At 57.9% G+C, this 20606-nt stretch overlaps 1 protein-coding gene across 1 annotated transcript in view; it reads left to right on the forward strand.

Moving 5' to 3' along the window:
• Morn1 (MORN repeat containing 1) overlaps nucleotides 1–20606 on the forward strand; it is a 49408-nt gene that overhangs the window by 871 nt on the left and 27931 nt on the right. The window contains exons 3-10 of the mRNA XM_090334038.1: nucleotides 1657–1755; nucleotides 2552–2662; nucleotides 3776–3866; nucleotides 4737–4824; nucleotides 14160–14256; nucleotides 14847–14957; nucleotides 17666–17789; nucleotides 18240–18412. Coding sequence (XP_090190164.1) covers nucleotides 1657–1755; nucleotides 2552–2662; nucleotides 3776–3866; nucleotides 4737–4824; nucleotides 14160–14256; nucleotides 14847–14957; nucleotides 17666–17789; nucleotides 18240–18412 — 894 coding nt within the window. The remainder of the gene's footprint in view (nucleotides 1–1656; nucleotides 1756–2551; nucleotides 2663–3775; nucleotides 3867–4736; nucleotides 4825–14159; nucleotides 14257–14846; nucleotides 14958–17665; nucleotides 17790–18239; nucleotides 18413–20606) is intronic.

Genomic DNA, 20606 nt, shown 5'->3' on the forward strand with positions numbered 1-20606 from the left:
GCTGCTGCCCGTGTGCTGCCCCTGTGGGCAGAGGATCCGGAGCACTGTCCCCCCCCCCCCCCCCCAGCATGTCACAGACATGGTTTGTTTCTATTACAAAGAAATGGCCTGCTTTTGTAGAAAATCTGAGCCACAGAGGACAGATGTATGCACATCCCCTGGAATGCCCCCCCCACCCCTGTATGCCAAGCAGTTACTATGAATGTCTCAGTGTCTGTGCTCACTGGATTTACATCTGTTCCTTGACTCTGCCTACCCAGTTCCACTGCACAGTTGTGTTCTCATATCTTCTGGCCTTTTCGTTTTGTGTTTTTGCTATACAGATGCTTCTTATTCTTATGCCAGTGTCTAGGGTTTTCTTCTTCCAGGCAGGCAGGGAGGCTCAGATCTAAGACTTTGTAGAATTGTGTGAGGAACTGCCCCATTTTATAATGTCGTCTTCAGACTCTTCTCTGTCTTTACAGTGACTGAGCAGATGATCTATGTCTCCTCTGTATTCTTCATGTCTCTGGTTGATCTGGTCAGAAACAAGCCTGTCAGGGATGTTCCAGTCGTTTGTTGTTGTTTGAGATGGATGTCTGTGTGTTGCCCAGGCTGGGCTTGAACTTGAGCTCTTACAGCGTTAGCCTCCCATTCGCTAAGATTTTAAGTGTGTGCCCACTGGGCAACTAAAGTCTACTCTGAGATATAATCCAGCATGTGCTGGGTGCTGCTGAGCTCCGGCACTCTCACCTGTAATCCTTCAAGCTATTCAAGGGACTGGGATTTGAAAAGTACAGTTCAAACCCAGCCTAGACAGTCTGTGAGACTCTCATCTCCAATTAACCAGGAAAAAATAATCGAGAAGTAGAGCTGTGGCTCAGCTGGTGGATCACCATTCTTGAGCAAAAAAGACAAGCAAGAGCACAGGATCCATGGGGCCGGGAGTTTGGCCTAGTGGTTAAAGTGCTTGCCTAGCATGCATGAGGACCCGGGTTCAATTCCTCGGTACCACATACATAGAAAAAAAAAAAAGCTGGAAGTGGTGCTGAGGCTCAAGTGGTAGAGCTCTAGCCTTGAGAAAGTCCAAGGACAGAGCTCAGGCCCTGAGCTCAAGCCCAGGACTGGCAAAAAAAAAAAAAAAAAAAAAAAAAAACACAGCATCCTGAGTTTGAGCCGTAGCACCTGCACACCCACATACAAGCACTCGCGTTAGGTTCCTGGTGCTCATGCCTGTAATCCTAGCTACTTGGGCGGGAAGATTGCAATGTGAGGCTATCTCAGGAATACACGTGAGACTCCTGAGTATGGGGACATGCCTGTCACCCAGCTAAATGAGACGGTTTGGGGATTGTAGGCAGTCCTGTGCAGAAAAGCCCAGGAGAGTCCCGTCTTGATAGAAGTTAGTGCACACCTGTTACCCCAGTTGTAGAAGGCAGATGAAGCAAATACAGGGGGATTTAACTCCAGGCATGCACCTAAATAAGAAGCAAGATCCTCCACAATAACCAGGACTTTTGCCCTCGATGCCTGGCTCAGCAATACAGTTCCTGCCTAGAGAGCACAAGCCCTGAGTTCAAACCCCAGTACAAAAAAAAACAACAACAACACTGGAGATGAGCCAAGGTGCGATCACTATCACTAGCCTTCAGACCTGACGCAGATTTCTCTTGCCAGGTCATGGAAAGTTGCTGTTTAAAGATGGAGGTTATTATGAAGGCCAGTTTGCGGATGGAGAGATTACAGGGGAAGGCTGCCAGCACTGGGCCTGGTCAGGTTAGCACTGGATGTGGGTGTCTGTTGGTCCCCTGCCTGATCACAAGGTAACTAGAGAAACAAGGGCATCAGGCTCCCCTAGCATGAGGGGTAACAACGTGATAGCTCCGTGCAGGCTGGGACCCCTGGTTGGGTGCTGGCATTCACCACTACAAACTGCTCATCTTTCCCACCACAATATTAAAATAAAAATGTATGACCCCCACAGGCCAACTTCCTTTTCTTTGCAGACACTGCAGCCGTGCCATGTCCTCAGATGAGAGAACATCCTCGGGCTGGGGCAGGGGCCCCTCTAGGGGCATCGGACCACACGGGCAGCCTGTGGTCCACGTGTAGCAGAGCTTGTCTCTTGGGCTCAGTGTTCAGTTGTTTTTAAAGAACCTGGGGAGGTGGGGCTGGGAGTTTGGCCTAGTGGTAAGAGTGCTTGCCTAGCATGCACGAAGACCTGGGTTTGATTCCTCAGCATTCCACATACATAGAAAAAGCCAGAAGTGGTGCTGTGGCTCAAGTGGTAGAGTGCTAGCCTTGAGAAAGCCCAAGGACAACGCTCAGGCCCTGAGCTCAAGCCACAGGACTGGCAAAAAAAGAACCTGGGGAGATGACTTAACCTTCACCCAGCCCGGCCTCAGGTGCCGGGCACCCCAGACTGCGTGCCATCCTGGCTGGCCGTTCTCCTGCCTCACTAGAGAGCAGGATAGAGAGACAGATGCCCTTTTGGAAGCAGCGCCTCCCACCACCGGTGGCCAGGGCAGTGGGGTGCAGGACCAGAGCTGACCCCCTCCTCATCTACACCCAGGAAATAGCTATTCTGGACACTTTGTTTTGGGAGAGCCTCAAGGACGCGGCATCATGAAGTACAAAGCCGGGGGCCACTACGAAGGAGACTTCTCCCGTGGCCTGAGGGAAGGTCTGCAGCTGGCATGGGGGGCAGGGGACCTGGGGGAGATGGGAGCCCGATGCCCACTCAGGTGTAGGAACCACCACCGGGCCTGTCTGCCTTGAGAAGTTGGGGAGGGGGCGGGGCGGGGTGTGGGCGGGTGGGCTGCTCCTTTTCTTCTGTCCCCAGGCTGCCCAGCTCTGCTTGGTACGTGGGGCCGGGTGGCTGGGGAGCCTCTGCCTGCCATGCCCACTTCAGCAGTCCACTGTCAGTCCCCATTCTACTTGCTCGTGACCTTGGGGCAGCGGGTTAGCCCGAGACCACAAATCTCACATCCAGCCACTCCTAGCCACTCAGCCAGGCCTGACACTGCCCGGGCCCCAGTGGCCACTGCAGATGCTTCTGAAGCCTGGCCCGCAGTCAGCCACATCCACTTTGGTCAGAGGCAGATCTGAGGAGAACCTGTCCGTACCCTGGACACCAAACGGCCTCACAGAGGCAGCTTCCTCCTCGCTCTCCAGGCTGGCTTGTGTTTGGAAGTAGAAATGCATTTCAGATGTGTAATGGCCCACAGACTGCACATACCGGCAGTTAAGAAGGCCACATCCCCACTCCGTTTTCCTCTGGCCTTTCATGTGAGAGCCCTTGCCGGGAGGCTCAGGTGGATGGTGGTCCCACTGAGTGGGTTTGGTTGTTTGTTTTTGTTTTTAATCTATGATTGCATAAGTAGGCCTTGAGCTTTCTGCTGTGTGGCCCTCAGACAGCAGGACATTTCTCTGTCATATGGCATGCCCTGCAGAGCCCTGCCCAGTGCCTCCAAGAGCTGGACCAAGCACTTGCCTTGCTGACCTGGGCAGCAACAGCTGTCACTATTCCATGTTGCATCTGCCATTTCTGGCCAGGCAGTGCTAAGCAATGCCCACAGCCTCCCTGAAGCTTGCCTGGCAGATAGCCTGGCCTCAAGAGTGAGCAGTGGGCACAGCCCTTTAAACTCACAACCTTCCTGCTCCCCAGCTCTGCAGGGTGAGACTGGCCAAATGGCTATAAGCCAAGTCACTCTGGGAGGCGAGAAGGCTGGGAGCAGGTCTCACCCGGCAGGAGACTTGAGGTGAAGCTCGTGTCTGCTCTCGGTTCCCTCCCCAGGCCAGGGGGTTCTGGTGGACGTGGATGGGCAGGTGTACCAGGGAGCCTTCCATGACAACAAGCGGCATGGCCACGGGCAGATGTGCTTTAAGTGAGTACGAGTCTTGGGGGTGGGCCAGCACTTGGCACATAGCCAGCGGGAGCAGCTCCCGTGGCTCCTGGAGGGGCACGAGTGTGTGGGGTGGGGGTAAGGGAGTAGGGCAGATTGTAGGCCTTAAGTCCATTCTGGGATTTGCTTTTACTGTCTATGTGTGTGTTCCTAGAGGCTTAAACCTAGGGCCTTCCATATGCTATGCAGGGCTGCACCCCACCCTCTTGTCTGAGTTGAACTTGTAACCCTAACTGCTCGGGAGGCTGATATCTGAAGATTGCTGTTCAAAGCCAACCTGGGAAGGAACATCCATGAGACTGACCTTCCATTAGCCACCAAAAGTAAAAAAAAATTAAAATAAAAAAAAATAGAGGTATGGCTCAAATGACAAAGCATTAGCCTTAAGCAAAACAGCTGAGGAGCAGTACCCAGGCCCGGAGTTCAAGCCACAGGAGCTGCAAAAAATAATTGACTTTATGTATAGCACCAATAAAACTGCCCCCTTTCCAAACTGGACTGGGTACCCTAAGCCTTCATTCCACTTCCCTTTATGGATTCTTACCCAGCATCCAAGCCCAGGATGAGAGCAGTCGTCTCCCATTTCTTCCCCTGGGGTTTCCTGTTCCAAGCAGCAAGGGCTGGGCATGGCATACATGGACGCAGCTTGCCCTGGAAGGCAGGCGGGCAGGCATTGGTGCCTGTGGCTAGCCCTCTCGAGCCACCCTGGTGAGGCAGGAGCTCACAGACCATCTGTTCAGAGCCTATTTTTGCCTTGGCCCTGGTCATGCGTGCTGAGCACAGTGAGAGGAGTCGATCTGCGTCACCGTGGCCACCTGGCTCCCAGCTGAGGACCCTGTGCTCTGCCCTCAGGAATGGTGACACATATGAAGGTGACTGGGTCCGGGACCAGCGTCAGGGACATGGAGTGCTGTGCAGTGCCGACGGCTCCACGTATGAGGTATCGTCACTGTGTGGCCCTGGTGGGCTGGGGTCGGGAGCATTGAACATCCCCTGATGCCCTGCAGGTGAGGGGCATGGGGTCGTGGCCCCAGTACCCAAGTTCTCAGGTTAACACAGGCGGGCGGCCTCAGAGATGAGTGGATCTCACTAACAGGAGACCAAAGCCACAGTACTGCCATAGGGAGACCTGACATAAAATGCCATCAGCCAGCAAAAGTGCCAGACTACCAAAGGAGGCAGAGAGCAAATGCCAACATGCTCACATTTGCCTAGTCAGATGGGCTGAGTTGGTCAGGATGGGCCGTCTCGGCCTGATGACAGGGCCTTCTCCTCCCGTGGAAGGCGCCAGCTACCACCCGCACTGCATGACACCTGCCCACGCTCTGTACGTGGCTTTCACCTGGACACCTGCATCAACAGGAAGGAAGGAGCAGGTCAGCCTCTAGACACACTGGAGTCCCCGTGAGAGGACAGGCGTCCCTGGGTCCTGCAGCCCTGGGCCCAGCCTGCTGGGAAAAAGCATAACTGTAGAATGATCATGGCAGCTGGGTCTGCACCCTAGCCAAGGTCCTTGTGTGGTTGGAAGGATGGAGCCCTGGCAGCAGAGGGCTCAGAGGTGGTCTCAGTTCTTCAAGAAATGGCCCCGGGTTCAGAGAACTGAGAGGACCCCACTGGCTCTCTTGTGCTCTGCAGTGCCCTCTTGTGCACCAGCTGGCCCACTCCCTTGTGGAAAGCAGGGAAGCGTGGATGGACAGCTGAGAGCCCACTGGCCATGGCGCCAGGCCAGCTGGAAATGGAGCTGGACGAGGCAGGATAGGGGTGTAGCTCCCTCAGCCCTGCTCCAAAGCCGGCAGAGGCGAGGGCTGCAGGAAGACATGCATGGCCACCTCTCCTGCTTACACCACACGGTTCTGCCTGGGTAGAGCCGCCGCCTGGAGCCCTGCCTGTATCAGCGAGCTAGGATGGAATAGTTGTGCACAGCCTGGCACCCTCATAGCCCCTGAGGAGTCCGCCTCTGCTGGCGAGAGGCCATCTTCACACTACTATGACAAATCCCCCCAGACCTGCAACGAGTCCCAGGCAGGCTCCAGTCAGAGGAGCGCTGCTGACCTGCAAGGGTTTGTCCCTTTCACCCCCTGTCCCCACACCCAGAGACCCTCAGGCCACCCCTCGGGGTGTCCCATTTCTGACAAACACAGCTAGAACTAGCAAAAGGCAGGGTTCCCATCATCATCTTGGTGCATAAACCTTACCCTGCCTCTCGGAGGAAGGATCCTTTGCCCAGTTCATACAGATGTGGCCTCCCAGTCCAGGAAGTGGCAGAGCAGCCTTGCTTGTCAGCACCTGGCCTGGCCCATAATCTTTTCCTGAGATCCAGGAAAACTCTGCCTTGCCAGGTTCCGCTGCCCAGAGACAAAGTGCTTTCTGGAAAGACCTGTATACCCTGTGCTGGAATAGAGGAGAACCAGGCCCAGTCCAATTTCCAGAGGCAGATCTGGCCAGGAATTCCTGGGCCATTTCCAGGGCTCCACTGCTAGCCACGGCTGCCCACTGATTCCAGCTGCTGCGCTCTGTTGGTCCCTGCCCAGGCCTCTCCCTTCTAAAACTAACGGCATTGTCAAGGAATGGGACCAGGAACATCACGGCCCCTTCACCTTCTGGACTCAGGTCTGTCCACCAGGGGGCAGTCCAGCCCCGCTCACCAGCATGGCACTCAGCCCTGGGCCCTTGTTCAGAGCTGTCTGGGACAGGAAATGCCCCGGGCACCAGGCTTTAGCCCACCAGCTCACCAGCAGAAGTGTGAGCCTTTTGAGTAGAGAGTCCAGGCCGCCTCGGGTCTGCAGCGCCCAGCTCAGCATACAAGCACTCACCCTTTCAGATTGGCATGTTCTCTGTTCCTCCTGGGGCTCCTCTTGAATTCACAGCACATTCCACAAAGGCTCTGTATTCTGCCTGAAGCCAGTGGCCATTTCCACAGCCTAGAGCTCCTGGCTAGTGAAAATGCATACCTTCAGCTGACCCTCGGTGGGGCCCATCTGAGAACCAGTTCCTGCAGCCCAGTTCACAGAGCCCTGGGCCCAAGTGTCCAGTGGCCACGGCACCCTGCACTCTGCCTTCTTGCTGAGGCAGAAGCCTGAGCAGAGTCCAGGGAGGTAACAGAAGAAACCCCAGTCACGACCTGTGCCAGATTGGCATCTGGTGCCCGCTAGAACTCAAGACATAAAGAGGCAGCAGCGTGGCTGGATGCCAGTGGCTCACGCCTGTAATCCCGAGCTACTCAAGAAAGTCTGTGAAAAGAAAAGCAAGTAGAGGTGTGGCTCAAGTGGCATAGCAAGAACAGAAGGCTCTGAGTTTGAGGGATTTTTTTTAAGCAACAGCATAGACTAAACAGCCAGTCAGAGACTCGGAGTGATTGGGGGTGTCGTGTCCAGATGCACCCAGGTCTTAGCTTTCAAGTGCTTTAATCAGTATTCTGAGGAGAAAGGTGGCACTTCTGAGTGCCACTGAACTACTGGCTGGTCCCACCCTTTGGCAGCTGGGTCTTACTGGAGTGGAGGCAGGTGACTCCATGATGGGAAGCCTCTCAGCTTCTTGGTGGGCCCATTCACTCACCCTGTGGTCAGGCATATAAGCCACAAAGCTGCTGCCAAGATCAGGACAATGGAGCCGCCAAAGAAGAAAACAGCTCACGTGTTCAAAGGCCCACAGCGGGGTTCTCATCATCACCTCGAAAGTCTGGGTTCTTGTAGAGATTTCCGTCCTCTGGTTCAGGGTCCTCGTGCCACAACTGACCGGGCACCACAGCCTGGGAAGAGATGGCTTCTCATCGAACCTGCCGTTCAGGTCACCACTGCCACCAAACGGCAGCGAGAGCACAACCTTCGGGCATTTTATGGTGGCCTGGGCAGGGCTGAATGAAGGAATCTCCCCGATCTCGTGGACCCAAGGCCAGTGGCAGGCTGAGGCCCTGGGCCGTCTGACAGGATCCAGACTCTGCAAATGCCACGACTGCCAGCCTGCGCTTCTGGGGCTGCTTCAACACAGCCATTGGCACGGGAAAACCATTGGCACGTCGGTCACTTGACCCTGATTAGCCAGAAGAGACTGCTCACCACATCTCTGTGCTGGGAGGCAGCCTGCGTGCCGTGGCAGGTGGAGGCCCTTGGCCGGGAGGGGCCAGGGCCAGGGGAGGAGGCCAGAAGCAGTGTACCTGGGCCCTGCTCTCTGGAGCACCACCAGGCCTTACGCCGACACTCAGTCTAAAAAACACATTGAAGCCAGGAGCGTGGCCTAGGGTAGAGGGCTCACCTGGCATTACCTGAGGCTTTGGGTTCCATTGCTCAGTACCACATAAACAGGAAAGCCAGAAGTGGTGCTGTGGCTTAAGTGGTAGGGCTCCAGCCTTGAAAAAGCTGAAGATCCGTGCTCAGGTCCTGCATTCAAGCCCCAGGACTGGCAGAAAAAGAGGGGGGGTGGGGGGAGGACGCAAGCAAACAGACAGGGTGTCCACAATCAGAGATCTGAGGATGGCAATTTGAAGTCAGCCTGGACAAGAAAGTCTGTGAGACTCTTATCTCCAGTGAACTACTCAGAAAAGGCTGGGAGTGGAACTGTGGCTCAAATGGTAGAGCACTCGCCTTGAGTACAGTGAGGTTCAGGATAGCGCCTGGACCCTGAGTGATAAGTACTTGGCTTGCGTCCCTGTTTAAGAGGGACAGTGGCCTGTGCAGCATGGCCAGCGTCCATGCACAGAACTGTCCCGTGTTCCCAAACTAAGACCCTGACCCTGTTCAGCCCTTCCATCTCCAGTTCCCAGGAACCGGCATTCTGTTTTCTCAGGGAGTCTAACTCCAGACAGACCTAGCGTGAGGACACTCACACAGGACTTCACCTTCCAAGCCTGCTTGTCCCAGTAAACACCACGTGCTGCTCAAAGCTTGCCCACGTGGCAGTGGTGTCCGAAGTCTCTGAAGGCTCAGCGGGGCTCTGTCATGTGTGTGTCCTGCTTTCTTTGTCTGGTCCTGTGAGAGGACACGGGCATGAGTCCACTCCTTGGCTGTCACCGGTAGTGTCAGGAACACAGGTGTGTGGCCTCTCTCAAGACCCTGTTTTCCGTTTCTGGGTTAAACCCAGAAGTGGAATAGTACATCATAGTGGTTGTATTACTCTACTGTGTTTTGTGACAGGGTTTACTATGTAGCCTGGGCTGGCCTTGCACTCATCACCCTCCTGCCTCGGTCTCCCAAGTGCTGGAAATATAGGCATGTACCACCACACCCAGCGTATGTTTTTCATTTTACAGCAGCTGCAGTGTTTCCAGCCCCAGCCCCGGTACACAGGCTCTTAGCGTTGCATACCCTCACCCACCCTCACTTTCTGATGTTTCCAAAGCTGTCTAGTAAGCTTGAGCCCCACGAGTCGTAGACAGCTGAGTCCTAGCCCCCCCCCCCCTTGCTGTCACCACACAGAGACAGCTTGGCTACACTTTGCTTGATGAGTCTCTGTGCTGGCTTTCCTGGCTGGACCACAGGCAAGCGTAATGTCCCAGCACGGAGGCTTGCCTGTTAACCGTGTCCACTGAGGCCCCTTGAAAGTCCTTGCGTGTGTGTACATCATAGGATTTCAGCCCCCAAACAGGCAAGGCCCTGGACATGGACTCAGCCTTTCTGTGACACTCAGGATCCTCCCTTAAAAAAAATAAAAAGGCTAGGCCCAAAGCAGTGCTTTTTACATTTTGCACAAAGCTGTTCTCCTTTAACCAGGGTTTGAACTCAAGGCCAAGTGGACTTGCCATCCACCTCCATCCTAGCTCTCTCTGGTTCTTTTGGAGCTGTAGTCTCAGGACTTTTCTGCCCAGGCTGGTTTTGAACTGTAACTCTCTGGATCTCAGCCTCCAGAGCAGTTAGGAGTGCAGGTGTGAGCCACCCGTGTTGCTGCTGTTTTCTATTCTGGAAAGACCAGAGGGTCCGTGGATTCTCCCCTTGTGCCTTTGTTGGCTGGTCTTGGCCTTGGGTTCCCATGAGAGTTTGGCCCCAGCCATCTCTTACTTCAGCCAGATTTCCCATTTTACAGGAAAGGAGTCTAACCCAGAGCGTGAGGAGTTCCAGGAGAAGCCTGCAGCTGTGTGTGAGGTGCCAACATCTGAAGCACAGGGCATGAGACAGGCAGGTCCAGGCAGCAGCAGCATTTAGGGTTCCTTAGCAAAACCAGGAGCCTTGCCCACCGTTGGAGACACGCGCGTTGTGGTTGAATGCAGCACTGTGGACAATGTGGGCTGTGGCATCATGGGGCATCTCGGGCCGTGTGGGCTGTGTGGGCTGTGTGGGCTGTGTGGGCCGTGTGGGCTGTGGCATCGTGGGGCGTCTCGGGCTGTGTGGGCTGTGTGGGCTGTGTGGGCTGTGGCAGCTGTGGCATCGTGGGGCGTCTCGGGCCGTGTGGGCTGTGGCATCGTAGGGCGTCTTGGGCTGTGTGGGCCGTGTGGGCTGTGGCATCGTGGGGCGTCTTGGGCTGTGTGGGCTGTGTGGGCCGTGTGGGCTGTGGCATCGTGGGGCGTCTCGGGCCATGTGGGCTGTGTGGGCTGTGGCATCGTGGGACATCTTAGGGTATCAGGATGCCCTAAAGTAGGAAGACCCCACGGGTACACGTGTGGCCAGACAAGCGTGCACCCAGGATGAGGAGCCATGGCCTCTGCAGGGTCACCTCCAGCCAGCGGTTAGGAGGGAGCAGAGCAGCAGGGTGGTCTAGGAAGTACTTCCTGAGTGCGAAGGGTACTGGTTTCTTAGTTCGTGACCTGGTCCGCGGGCCATGTCCCCAGCAGCCGCAGTGCTAAGCAGCGGTGGGGGCAAGGGTGGGGCCTGCGCCCCCTTCCCGCTCTTGGGCCGCCTGCGTTCTCATCCTGGCACCCATCTCTGTGCACTCCAGGCTTGCTTGCTTTGGGTGAGAGTGTGGCCCCTATGGCTCTTCCCTGGCCAGCTGTCAACGTCACCACTCTCCATGGCCCTCAGCGCCACCTGTCCTCCCCTTAGGGCCAGGCAGTGGCCCAGCAGGGAAAGGAGAGCAGGTGTGGCAGGCACCCTGAGGATGTGTGGTGGCCATGCTGTATCCACAGCTCCCATAGCTGGTCTTGTGCCAGGCTCCACGGTGCCAAGGAACCAGAGTCCTGGGGCAGGAGGCGACAGCTCCAGGGTTCTTGCTTCTCAAGTCTGGGCTGGCCCTTACCCAGCCACCATCTTAGGCTGCTTCACGGTGACAGAGAGCCACCATGCAAAGGTGTGGTCCTCAATCCTGGCGTCCTGGGATGGAGACACTGATAGGTATTGTTTCCTTGTGTGGGTGCCTGTTTGCTGAGAAATGGCAGAATGTGCAGATAGAGGGTTTGCCACATCAGACTTCCATGCTTTCTGTCAACACTTGGTGCCAGCCATGCTGACGTGAGCCACGTGCGTCCACCCCAGCAGGGTCATGGCTGATCCCGATCCTGGGCACGCAGCCGGCAGGCCCCCTCGCAGCGGTGGTTGGTCAGCCAGCCACCTGGGCATGCCAGGCTGCCTGGGGTGGGCAGCTGTCACGGACAGCACACAGGTTCTTTGCCCACTGCTGCTTCCTGGCCATGGCCTCACAGGCAGGCACCCACCGTGGTGGCCCTGTTTATCACTGCTGCCTCGCCCACACCTGCCCACCGCTGCACTCCATTCTTACGGAAAGGCCAGTGCAGGTAACACAGCACAGAGGGGAGGTCTCCCTCCTCCTGGACTCTGGCCGGACTCCCAGGACCCACTCAGGTCCTTCCGCTGTGAGCCACCAGGCTCTCCCGTGGCATATGCCTCCTGTGAGCACAGCGGGTCACTCTTGGAAGCACTGAGGCTGGAGGGAAATGAGGATGCGGTGCCAGGCCCAGGGCAGTGAGACCACCAGGGAGAGCCAGGGCCTGCAGTACTGCAGTCTCACCTGAGAGAAGTCTGGAGAGAGCCCGGCAGTGCGTGGTCCTGAACAGGCAAGGGCCCTGGGGCCACCCGGCTGGTCCAGCAGCCTATAAGCTCCAGAACTGACTGGTGACATCCAAACCTCAGGACCCTCCCCTACACACATAGCCTCACCGGGGCCTGTATCCATGTGACAGAAGAGACCTGTGTCCATACAGGTCGCAGACTGCCCAGAGCACAGACCAGGCAGCAGCCACAGCTCCTCTGACCAGAGGACCATGGGGCCCAGGGCCAAGAGACACTTGGCCAGGATGAGGCAAGTCAGCTGAGCGGCACTGAGTCCCAGGAGAACACAGCTGGTGTGTGGTGGTGTGAGCTATCCCAGGGCCACAGCCCACAGGGGTGAGGCCATCCGGGGGGGCCACAGGGAATGAGGCCATCTTGAGACTGCAGGGATGAGGTCGTCCTGAGACTACAGAGGTGAGGCTGTCCTGAGGCCAGGGGGAGTGAGGTCATCCTGAGACTGCAGGGATGAGGCCATCCTGAGGCCAGGGGAAATAAGGTCATCCTGAGACTGCAGGGATGAGGCCATCCTGAGGCTGGGAGGATGAGGTCATCCTGAGACTGCAGGGGTGAGACTGTCCTGAGGCTACATGGCCTGTGGCCTTGGAGGCCATCTTGAGGCTGGGGTGGAGGGGGGTGAGACCACCCCAGGGCCACAGGCCCTGCAGGGGTGAGGCCATCCTGAAGCCATCCTTAGGCTGTAGCGGTGAGGCCATCCTCGGGCTGCAGGTGAAGACGTCTTGAGATTACAGGGGTGAGGCTGTCCTTAGACTGCAGGTGTGATGTGGTAGCTGTCAAGAGGAAGCTCCCATCCCTGTCCCCAAAGAGCTTAGGGGCAGTGGCCCTGCCGTGTGCTCCCCAGCAGACTGCCGCCTCTTCTGAGCGGCCCGGCACCCCCGCGGCTGCCCCTCGCGTGGGGACAAGGCTGAGACATGGGCTGTGTGGCCAGCAGCTGTGGCTCACTTCCCCAGCTGACGCCTCCAGGCCCCGGGGCCGTGTGGTGACCACATGTGCCCAGCAGCCGTGGAGGCTTTCCCTGGCACTCAGCTGCCCCTCCACCTCCCCCACCACATGACCACATGACCACACGCCTCAGATTATCTGCAGAGGCCCCCGTTGCCACATGCTGTGGCCAGGGTCCTCGTCAGGAGGACCTGAAGAAGGAGGTCATAGATGAAGCACTGCTGCCATCTTGAAGTTTCCCATAAGGCCCTGGGAGTCTCCTGTGGTCCGGCTCTGCCCGGAGCAGGCCCAGCTCTGCTGTGTGAGGCTTGGGAGTCTGAGACTATCACCCTCTTCCCCTCGGGTACAGCGGCGTGCTCGCTGACCTGTTCACGTGGAAGCCTGGCTAGCCGGGCCGCTCCCACCTTGGCCCTGGCACCTTGGCAGGACAGATTGGGTCTTCTCATGGCCGGCATTGTATTTCTGACAGAAGGTTGTGCGTGTGTGAGTGGGGTTCTGTCTGCATGGGGTGCCCTGCCTTTGTTCCCACACTGCCCAATATTTATATAGCAAAGCCAGCAAAATAGAGTATGGGCCCCAGAAGAACCATTGTGTGGACCTCAGGACCCTGGGGTCTCCTGACCGCCCCCCCAGGCCACCCATGGTCCTCAGGACCCTGGGGTCTCCTGACCGCCCCCCCAGGCCACACATGGTCCTCAGGACCCTGGGGTCTCCTGACCGCCCCCCCAGGCCACACATGGTCCACAGGACCCTGGGGTCTCCTAGCCCCCCCCAGGCCACACGTGGACCTCAGGACACTGGGGTCTCCAACCCCCCCAGGCCACACGTGAACCTCAGGACCCTGGGGTCTCCTAGCCCCTCCAGGCCACATGTGGACCTCAGGACCCTGGGGTCCCCTAGCCCCACCCCCAGGCCACACGTGGACCTCAGGAGCCTGGGGTCTCCTGACCCTCCCCAGGCCACATGGGGACCTCAGGAGCCTGGGGTCTCCTAGCCCCCCCCAGGCCACACGTGGACCTCAGGACCATGGGGTTTCCTAGCCCTCAGGCCACACGTGGGCCTCAGGACCCTGGGTCTCCTAGCCCCCAGGCCACACGTGGACCTCAGGACCCTGGGGTCTCCTAGCCCCCCAGGCCACATGTGGACCTCAGGACCCTGAGGTCCCCTAGCCCCCCCCAGGCTACATGTGGACCTCAGAACCCTGGGGTCTCCTGACCCTCCCCAGGCCACACAGGGACCTCAGGACCTTGGGGTTTCCTAGCCCCCCCAGGCCACATGGGGACCTCAGGACACTGGGGTCTCCTGGCCCCCCCAGGCCACACGGGGACCTCAGGACCCTGGGGTTTTCTAGCCCCCACTCCAAGCCACACTGTCCCATCCACAGGGACAGTGGCACAGCGATGTCTTCAGTGGACTGGGCAGCCTGGCCCACTGCTCAGGAGCCACCTACTGTGGATTGTGGATCAACGGCCATCCCGCGGGTAAGTGAGCAGCCTGATCCTTCCGCTGGCCTGTGGGGACACTGTGGGCTGGGCCTGGTCCCTCAGAATGCCCTGGGCTTTCCCACAGCCCGTCAGCCACAGAATCACAGGCCAGAGGAGCCAAGACCCCAGTGAAGTCAGTCGCTCTGTGCTGCTCTCGAGGTGGCCTCCATCTGGCTCCCTGAGACCTCCGCACGGTGTGTCCCCAGGTGGCCTGTGTCCCCAGGAGGGTGGCCGGGGCCCTCACCGGAGAGCACTCCTAGGCCACCTGCTAGTTTGTTCCTGGTGATTTCTGAGCTTCCTTGGACACAGAACAAGGCGCTGTCTGAGTGGTGGCCCTTCCAGGGACACAAGGCACCTCTCCAAACCTTGGCGCCCATCCCGAAGCACAGCAGATGCCAGCCTGGCTTCAAGCCAGCCCTGGCTGTGCCCTGTGGCACTGAAGTCCCCTGATGCCATTTGGGTGTGGCATGCTGGTCTTCATGCTGCCACCTGCATTCTCTCCCTGGGCGCCATCTCTGAAGAGGCAGGGCAGCCGTGAGGCCTCCCTGGGTCCGTCCTGGCCACTGACGCTGCTCTGTGTCTCCCAGCTCCAGCCAGCAGGATTGTGATTCTGGGCCCAGAGGTGCTGCAGGTGATGCAAGGCTCGTCCTTCTCACTGAATGTTCAGCTGCAGCGGGACGACGGGGACATTGCTGAGAGTAAGCAATGCTGGGTGGCCCGCTGCCCCAAGCATGGTGCACCAGCCCAGCCCCGGGGCAGAGGGAGACACGGCCGCCACCCCATGCTGCAGGCAGCTCTTGGTCCAGGGCCTCACTGCAGCGGGGAGGGGGTGCACATGTGTGTGCGTGTATGCATGAGTGTGCAGACGTGGGCGTGTGGGTGTGTCTGTGTGTCGTGTGTGTTTGGTCTCTCCCTGGAGGCTGGTATTTATCAGACATGAAGATGGAAGAAACTGCTGGGTTGAGCAGCTGTCTGTGGGCCACAGAGCTGGGGGCCGTCTCATGGCCTCCTCTGGGGTGGAGGAGGACAGACCCACTTCTAGATTCCTTGGTAGCTCAGGAAGCCCCGCCGTAGTGCAGGATGGGTGTGTGAGTTCCCCGGGCTCTTGGCACCGGCTTGGGCTGGGAAGCCATGCGGGGTAGCCTGTCAGGTACACTTGGTCACACTGGTTTGTCTGGACACGCTAGCTATAACATTAATCTTTACTGCGATGTCATGATCTTTATCAAGCTTGCAGCTGTAAGCAGGTATCAGCCCCCTTCTAGAACGTTCTCTCCATGTCTGACCCTTACACAGAATGTTTAAAGTTGTCTCACGATGTGCCTCTTGCTTCTTTCCTCCTCTCCGCCATCCACATCTTCCCTTTTATTTATTTTTGTGCCCGTGCTGGGGCTTGACCTCTGGGTTTCACACTCTTGCTTGACTCTTTTTTTTTTTTTTGCCAGTCCTGGGCTTGAGCTCAGGGCCTGAGCACTGTCCTTGGCTTTCTCAAGGCTAGAGCTCTACCACTTGAGCCTCAGCACTACTTTCGGCTTTTTTCTATGTATGTGGTACTGAGAATCGAACCCAGGTCTTCATGCATGCTAGGCAAACACTCTACCACTAGGCCAAACTCCCGGCCCTTGCTCGACTTTTTTTGTGCCTGGCCAGTGCTCGGCCACTAGAGATGTTCAGGCTGCTTAATTGAAGGTAAGAGCCTCACAGATGTGACTGTCTGCCCTGGTATGGGATTTCAATTCCCAGATCTCAGCCTCCTGAGCAGCAAGGGTTATGGTATGAGCTACTGTGCCAGACCTCTGCCCTTTTTTCCCCTTTCTTTCTGTTATTTTTTCTTCAGTATTTTATTTGGGATCGTTTCTATTTCTTTCTGTTATTTTTTCTTCAGTATTTTATTTGGGATCGTTTCTATGGCTGTATTTGCAAGCACACAAGTCTCCTGCAGCATTTAATCTGAACGGATCCTGGCAGTGGGGTTTTCCTCTCACAGCTGTAGTTTCTTTCTCTCGAGCTTTCACTCCTCTTTATGTTGACTGCGTCTCCACTCGACTGTCCGCACCCAGACTTGATACAACAGCTTCCCATGTGCTTGACTACGAAGTCTAGCACCTAGTTAGTTCTCAGTTACTTTCCCCTCCTTCCTGGCCACGCTCTCCCATGCTCTGCTGTGCCTGCTGATCTTCGATGGAGGGCCAGACCTTGTAAGTACACCTTGGTGGACGCTAGCTGCTTCACAGCCCCATCCGTGGGACGCTCTAGAGGAGTGCTCTGCCAGTGATCTTCCTCACCTTCACTACCTGTGGGTGACATGTCCCCCTCTGCTGCAGGCAGGACCCCCTAAAACCAGGTCCAGTCTCCTGGGACCTCTGAGTCACACCGCCTGGGCGGTGGGGGACAAGCCATCCAGCCCTGTGGTGCGCAGGGCCTGTTCCCTCTGACTTGCAGGTGGATTCCTGGTGCGTGGGTCTGCCGCCCAGCATGCCTCCAGGGCTTCTTGTCTCTGCTCCTTTGTCCTTCGGCTCTGAAGCTCTCTAGTCCGCATTTCCTCCTCTCTTTTCCTCAGTGGAGGGATGTGGCTGGGCATCCCGGAGGTCTGAACCAACCACGTGCACTGGGTATCCACCTGGGACACTGTCAGACACAGGTCGCCATTCTGGTCCTCGGAGTGTCTAGAAGCTCCTCCCATCTGGAGCGCTGCGTCAGCTCTAGGGGTTCAGGACCACCCTCTCCACCTCCTCCTCCCTGTTCAGGCCTGGCTGTTCTGCCTCAGCACGGCCCACGGTGCCCCTCACATGCTGTCCAGCACGCACGGGTGTCGGGCTCTCCATCCCCTCTCCCAAGACCCACTCAGAGTCCACGCTGCGCCTCACAGGGACAGCCATGTCTGGTCCTCTGCTCCTCTCTCGAGCTGCCTGCAGCCGGAGGCTCCCAGAGTCAGGGCAGTGTGCGGTAGCAGCTGGCCCTGCAGACATTTAGTGTGCACTGACTGTGTGCCCTGCCTTGCAGGGCCCGGGAGCGGGGCTGGATGTGCAGGCTGGTGAGGCCCGCAGTGGAAACCACCCTTGCTACAGTGCCCCATGTACAACACCAACACGCACGCGCATGCGCACACACACACCACCCATGCACACTCATTCAGACACTATCCCAGGGAAATGTCCAGCTTGGTAAACCCGCGGTCCAGTCATCAGACAGGCTCTCCCACAGGGTATGAGCAGCTGGACTGTAGGCCTAGAGCTGGAGATTCAGGGTCCAGAGTTCGGGGTGAAGAAGAAAGGCTGGGTGGGAAGGGAGGCTCCATGCAGCACAGAGCCAGGGTGGCCAGGCAGTCCCTCCACATGACGGGACACGGTTTCCGTGCCTCACCCCCTCTAACAGCCTGTTTCCCCATCTCTCCCCGTCCGGGAAGGTGAGAGCGGCCGGCTCCTGAAGATCTCGGCGGGTGTCAGATACGTGCAGCTCTCAGCCTACTCGGAGGTCAGCTTTTTCAAGATGGATGAACACCACCAAGAGGTGCTCATACAGACCCCATTGTGAGTGAGGACGGTGTCTCCTTGGGGCCTCAGCCCCTCCTCACCTGCATGAGGCTTGGGGCCCAGTGCTGGCCGGGTTTCCAGGTCAGCGAGCAGGTCAAGACAGCAAGCAGCAGAGAGAGAGGGAAAGGGAGGCCAGACAGGGGTGGTGAGTTGACAGGGGTGGTGAGCAGAGGGCTGGCACAAGCCAGAAGCCTGGTGATCACTGGGAGAAAGGGTAGGCAGAACTGAGCGGTCGGTCGGCCCTTTGCTCTGGACCTCAGGTGGCTCAGGGCAGCCCATAAAGCTCACCAAGATGGGTGAACGCTGTTCATTACTTTCCTTGGCCAAGTCAGAGGTCAGAATGTGTCATAGGTCAGGATACATCAGAAGTCAGAGGGTGCTATGAGGGCATCCAGCCCCTGCCCCTGCCACCCCAGCACACTGAAAAGCTTGTCCTGTCGTTCCCAGTGGCTTCCAGTGCATCTCCTATCCTCTCTCCTGCTCAGCATCCTGGGCACTGGAGCCCAGCACTTCTGTTGAGACCACTGGAGCTGACCCACCACCCTCCAGGGCAGAGCTCAAGCCAGGGCCAGCTTCAGAAGCCTTGCGTGCCCAGCACGACAGCCCCAGCTGTCCGCCCGGTGAGTGGCGTGCACAAACACACCAGCGGTGGGGGTGGCGGGGAGCCCAGGGCCTGGATGGAACCCGGAACCTGGGCGCAGGAGATGAAGCATCTCTCAGAACTTGGCTCTGGGAGACATGGAGGCCAGGGGAGAGGCCAGTCGAAAGCAGGCCTCAACAGAGCGCGAGCTGGCCTCCATGGGGTGGGCAGGTGGTGGAGCTGCCCAGCTTGGGGCCACCGCCCACCAAGCAAGCTAATAGCCATGGGGACAAACCCCATGAAGGACGTGGCACAGGCCGGGGATGGTGGTCGTCCTGTTGGTCGGGAATGGGACAGGAGTATGGCTGCAGCAGGGCCCTCTGGGACCCTCACCTCTTTGTCTGCCAGGCGAGGGGTGACATAGCAATGCTCTGAGGTTCCTCTGCCCTTGAGCCCAGGGTGGCCGTCACCCCTGCCACCGGCCACCCAGGTGTGGTGGAGCTGGTGGGCCTGTCCGGTTACTCACACCCCTTGGCCTACGGGGTTCCCCCCGCCCCCCCGTGTGTTTGCTTGTGACTGTTTAAGAATGCAGCACCTTCCTCAGGTGAGGGCAGGTGAGAACTGCCATCCAGAGGGTCCGAGGCTCGGATAACCGGTCATTGGGAACAATTCGTGGGTCTTACCACTGCCACAGAGGGCACTTAGGGGGCAGAGCTCTAAGCTCTCGTTGTATTAGCTGGACTGGCAGGGCAGGTGGGGAGGCAGGCAGCAGCCGAGCAGCCTTGCTGGGCATCTGTTAAGGACAGCGTCTGACCAAAGCTGGACTCGGATGTCTGGGCCCTGGCACCATGAGCTCACCTCATGTCCTTCTTGCCCGGGTGCTGCAGCCGGTCCTTCTAGACTGGGACAAGGTGAGTGAGAAGGCTCTGCCAGCACTGGGACCTGCAGACACACGCCTCTCGTGTTTGGGGCACCTTCTTACAGTCTGCACGGTCCAGATGCCAGGGTCCCCTGGTCACAACAGCTGGGATCTGAGCACCGGGTCACCTGGGCCACCAGGTCACAGCAGAGCCCATCAGTGCGACCGAAGCACCACTGCCCACCGCCTCCATGGGCCAGCGCTTGCCACGCCCCCACTGGCCTTGGGGTCGGGGGGGGGGGCCCTCTGTAGCCCAGGAAGCGCTTCAGTGGCTCAAGAACCAATCCCTTCTCTCCCCAAACCTCAGGCCATCCTGGGGAGGGGCACTGACTCTCTCCTTGCCAGGAGCTTCTGGCCCCAGGCTGGACCGTGGGGAGGGGAACCTGCTGGCCCAGGGAGGAGAGAGGGCTCCTTCGCTTCCAGTGTCATAGAAGAAGCGATTTCACAGGCATCGTCAGAATAGTTCTCGTGGTTCTGTATAAAAATGCTCTCGGAGCACCACGCCTTCCGTTTGGAGAGACTTCCAGAGCCAAGAACTGAGGTCTCGATGGAGACCCCAGGTACAGACAGGACTGGCCACACCCACTGGCCGTGACCCACACCCACTGACCATGAGCCACCCTACTTCCATGGCTCTGGGCGGGGCTCCGTGTCTCCCCCGCCTGTGACCTGACAGCCTCGGCCTGCCTGCCCCGCCGTCTGTCCTGCCTGCCCGTCCAGCTCTCATGGACTTGTGCCTCCCAGGACCACACGGCTGTACTCCTGAGACGCACGCCTGGAGAAGGCTTGGGCTGGGGCCCACCACAGGGCCTGCGCCCATCAGGAGAAGCCCCGAGGAAGACCCACTGCATGTGGCTCCGTTTCCAGCAGCACCATGAAGCACTGAGCACCTCTGAGTATGGCTCCCCTGCATGCTCTGGGCTGCTCCTTCCCTTCGCCTGCCTCCATTTCTTCTCCAAGCCTGGGCAGGGGCAACTGGAGGCAAGGATTCTCCTCGGCTCCTTGCCCATCTAAGAGCAGGCCCAGTTGAGTCCCAAGTGAACCAAGGAGGTTCTGGCTCAGAGAGGCAGCTCTTTCTGAAAGATTTTTTCTTTTTTGTGGGTCGTGGGGCTTGAACTCTGGCCCTGGGCACTGTCCCTGTGCTCTTCACCTCAAAGCTACTCCTGTAACCTGGAGCCACAGCTCCACTTCTGGTTTTCTAGTGGTTAATTGGAGATAAGAGTCTCATGGACTTTCCTGCTCTGGCTGGCTTTGAACCATGATCCTCAGCTTTCAGCTTCCTGCGTAGCTAGGATTACAGGTGTGAGCCACTGGC

The sequence above is a fragment of the Megascapheus bottae genome, chromosome 6 (genome assembly GCF_031878675.1).
Source record: "Megascapheus bottae isolate mThoBot1 chromosome 6, mThoBot2.hap1, whole genome shotgun sequence".
Lineage (NCBI taxonomy): Eukaryota > Metazoa > Chordata > Mammalia > Rodentia > Geomyidae > Megascapheus > Megascapheus bottae.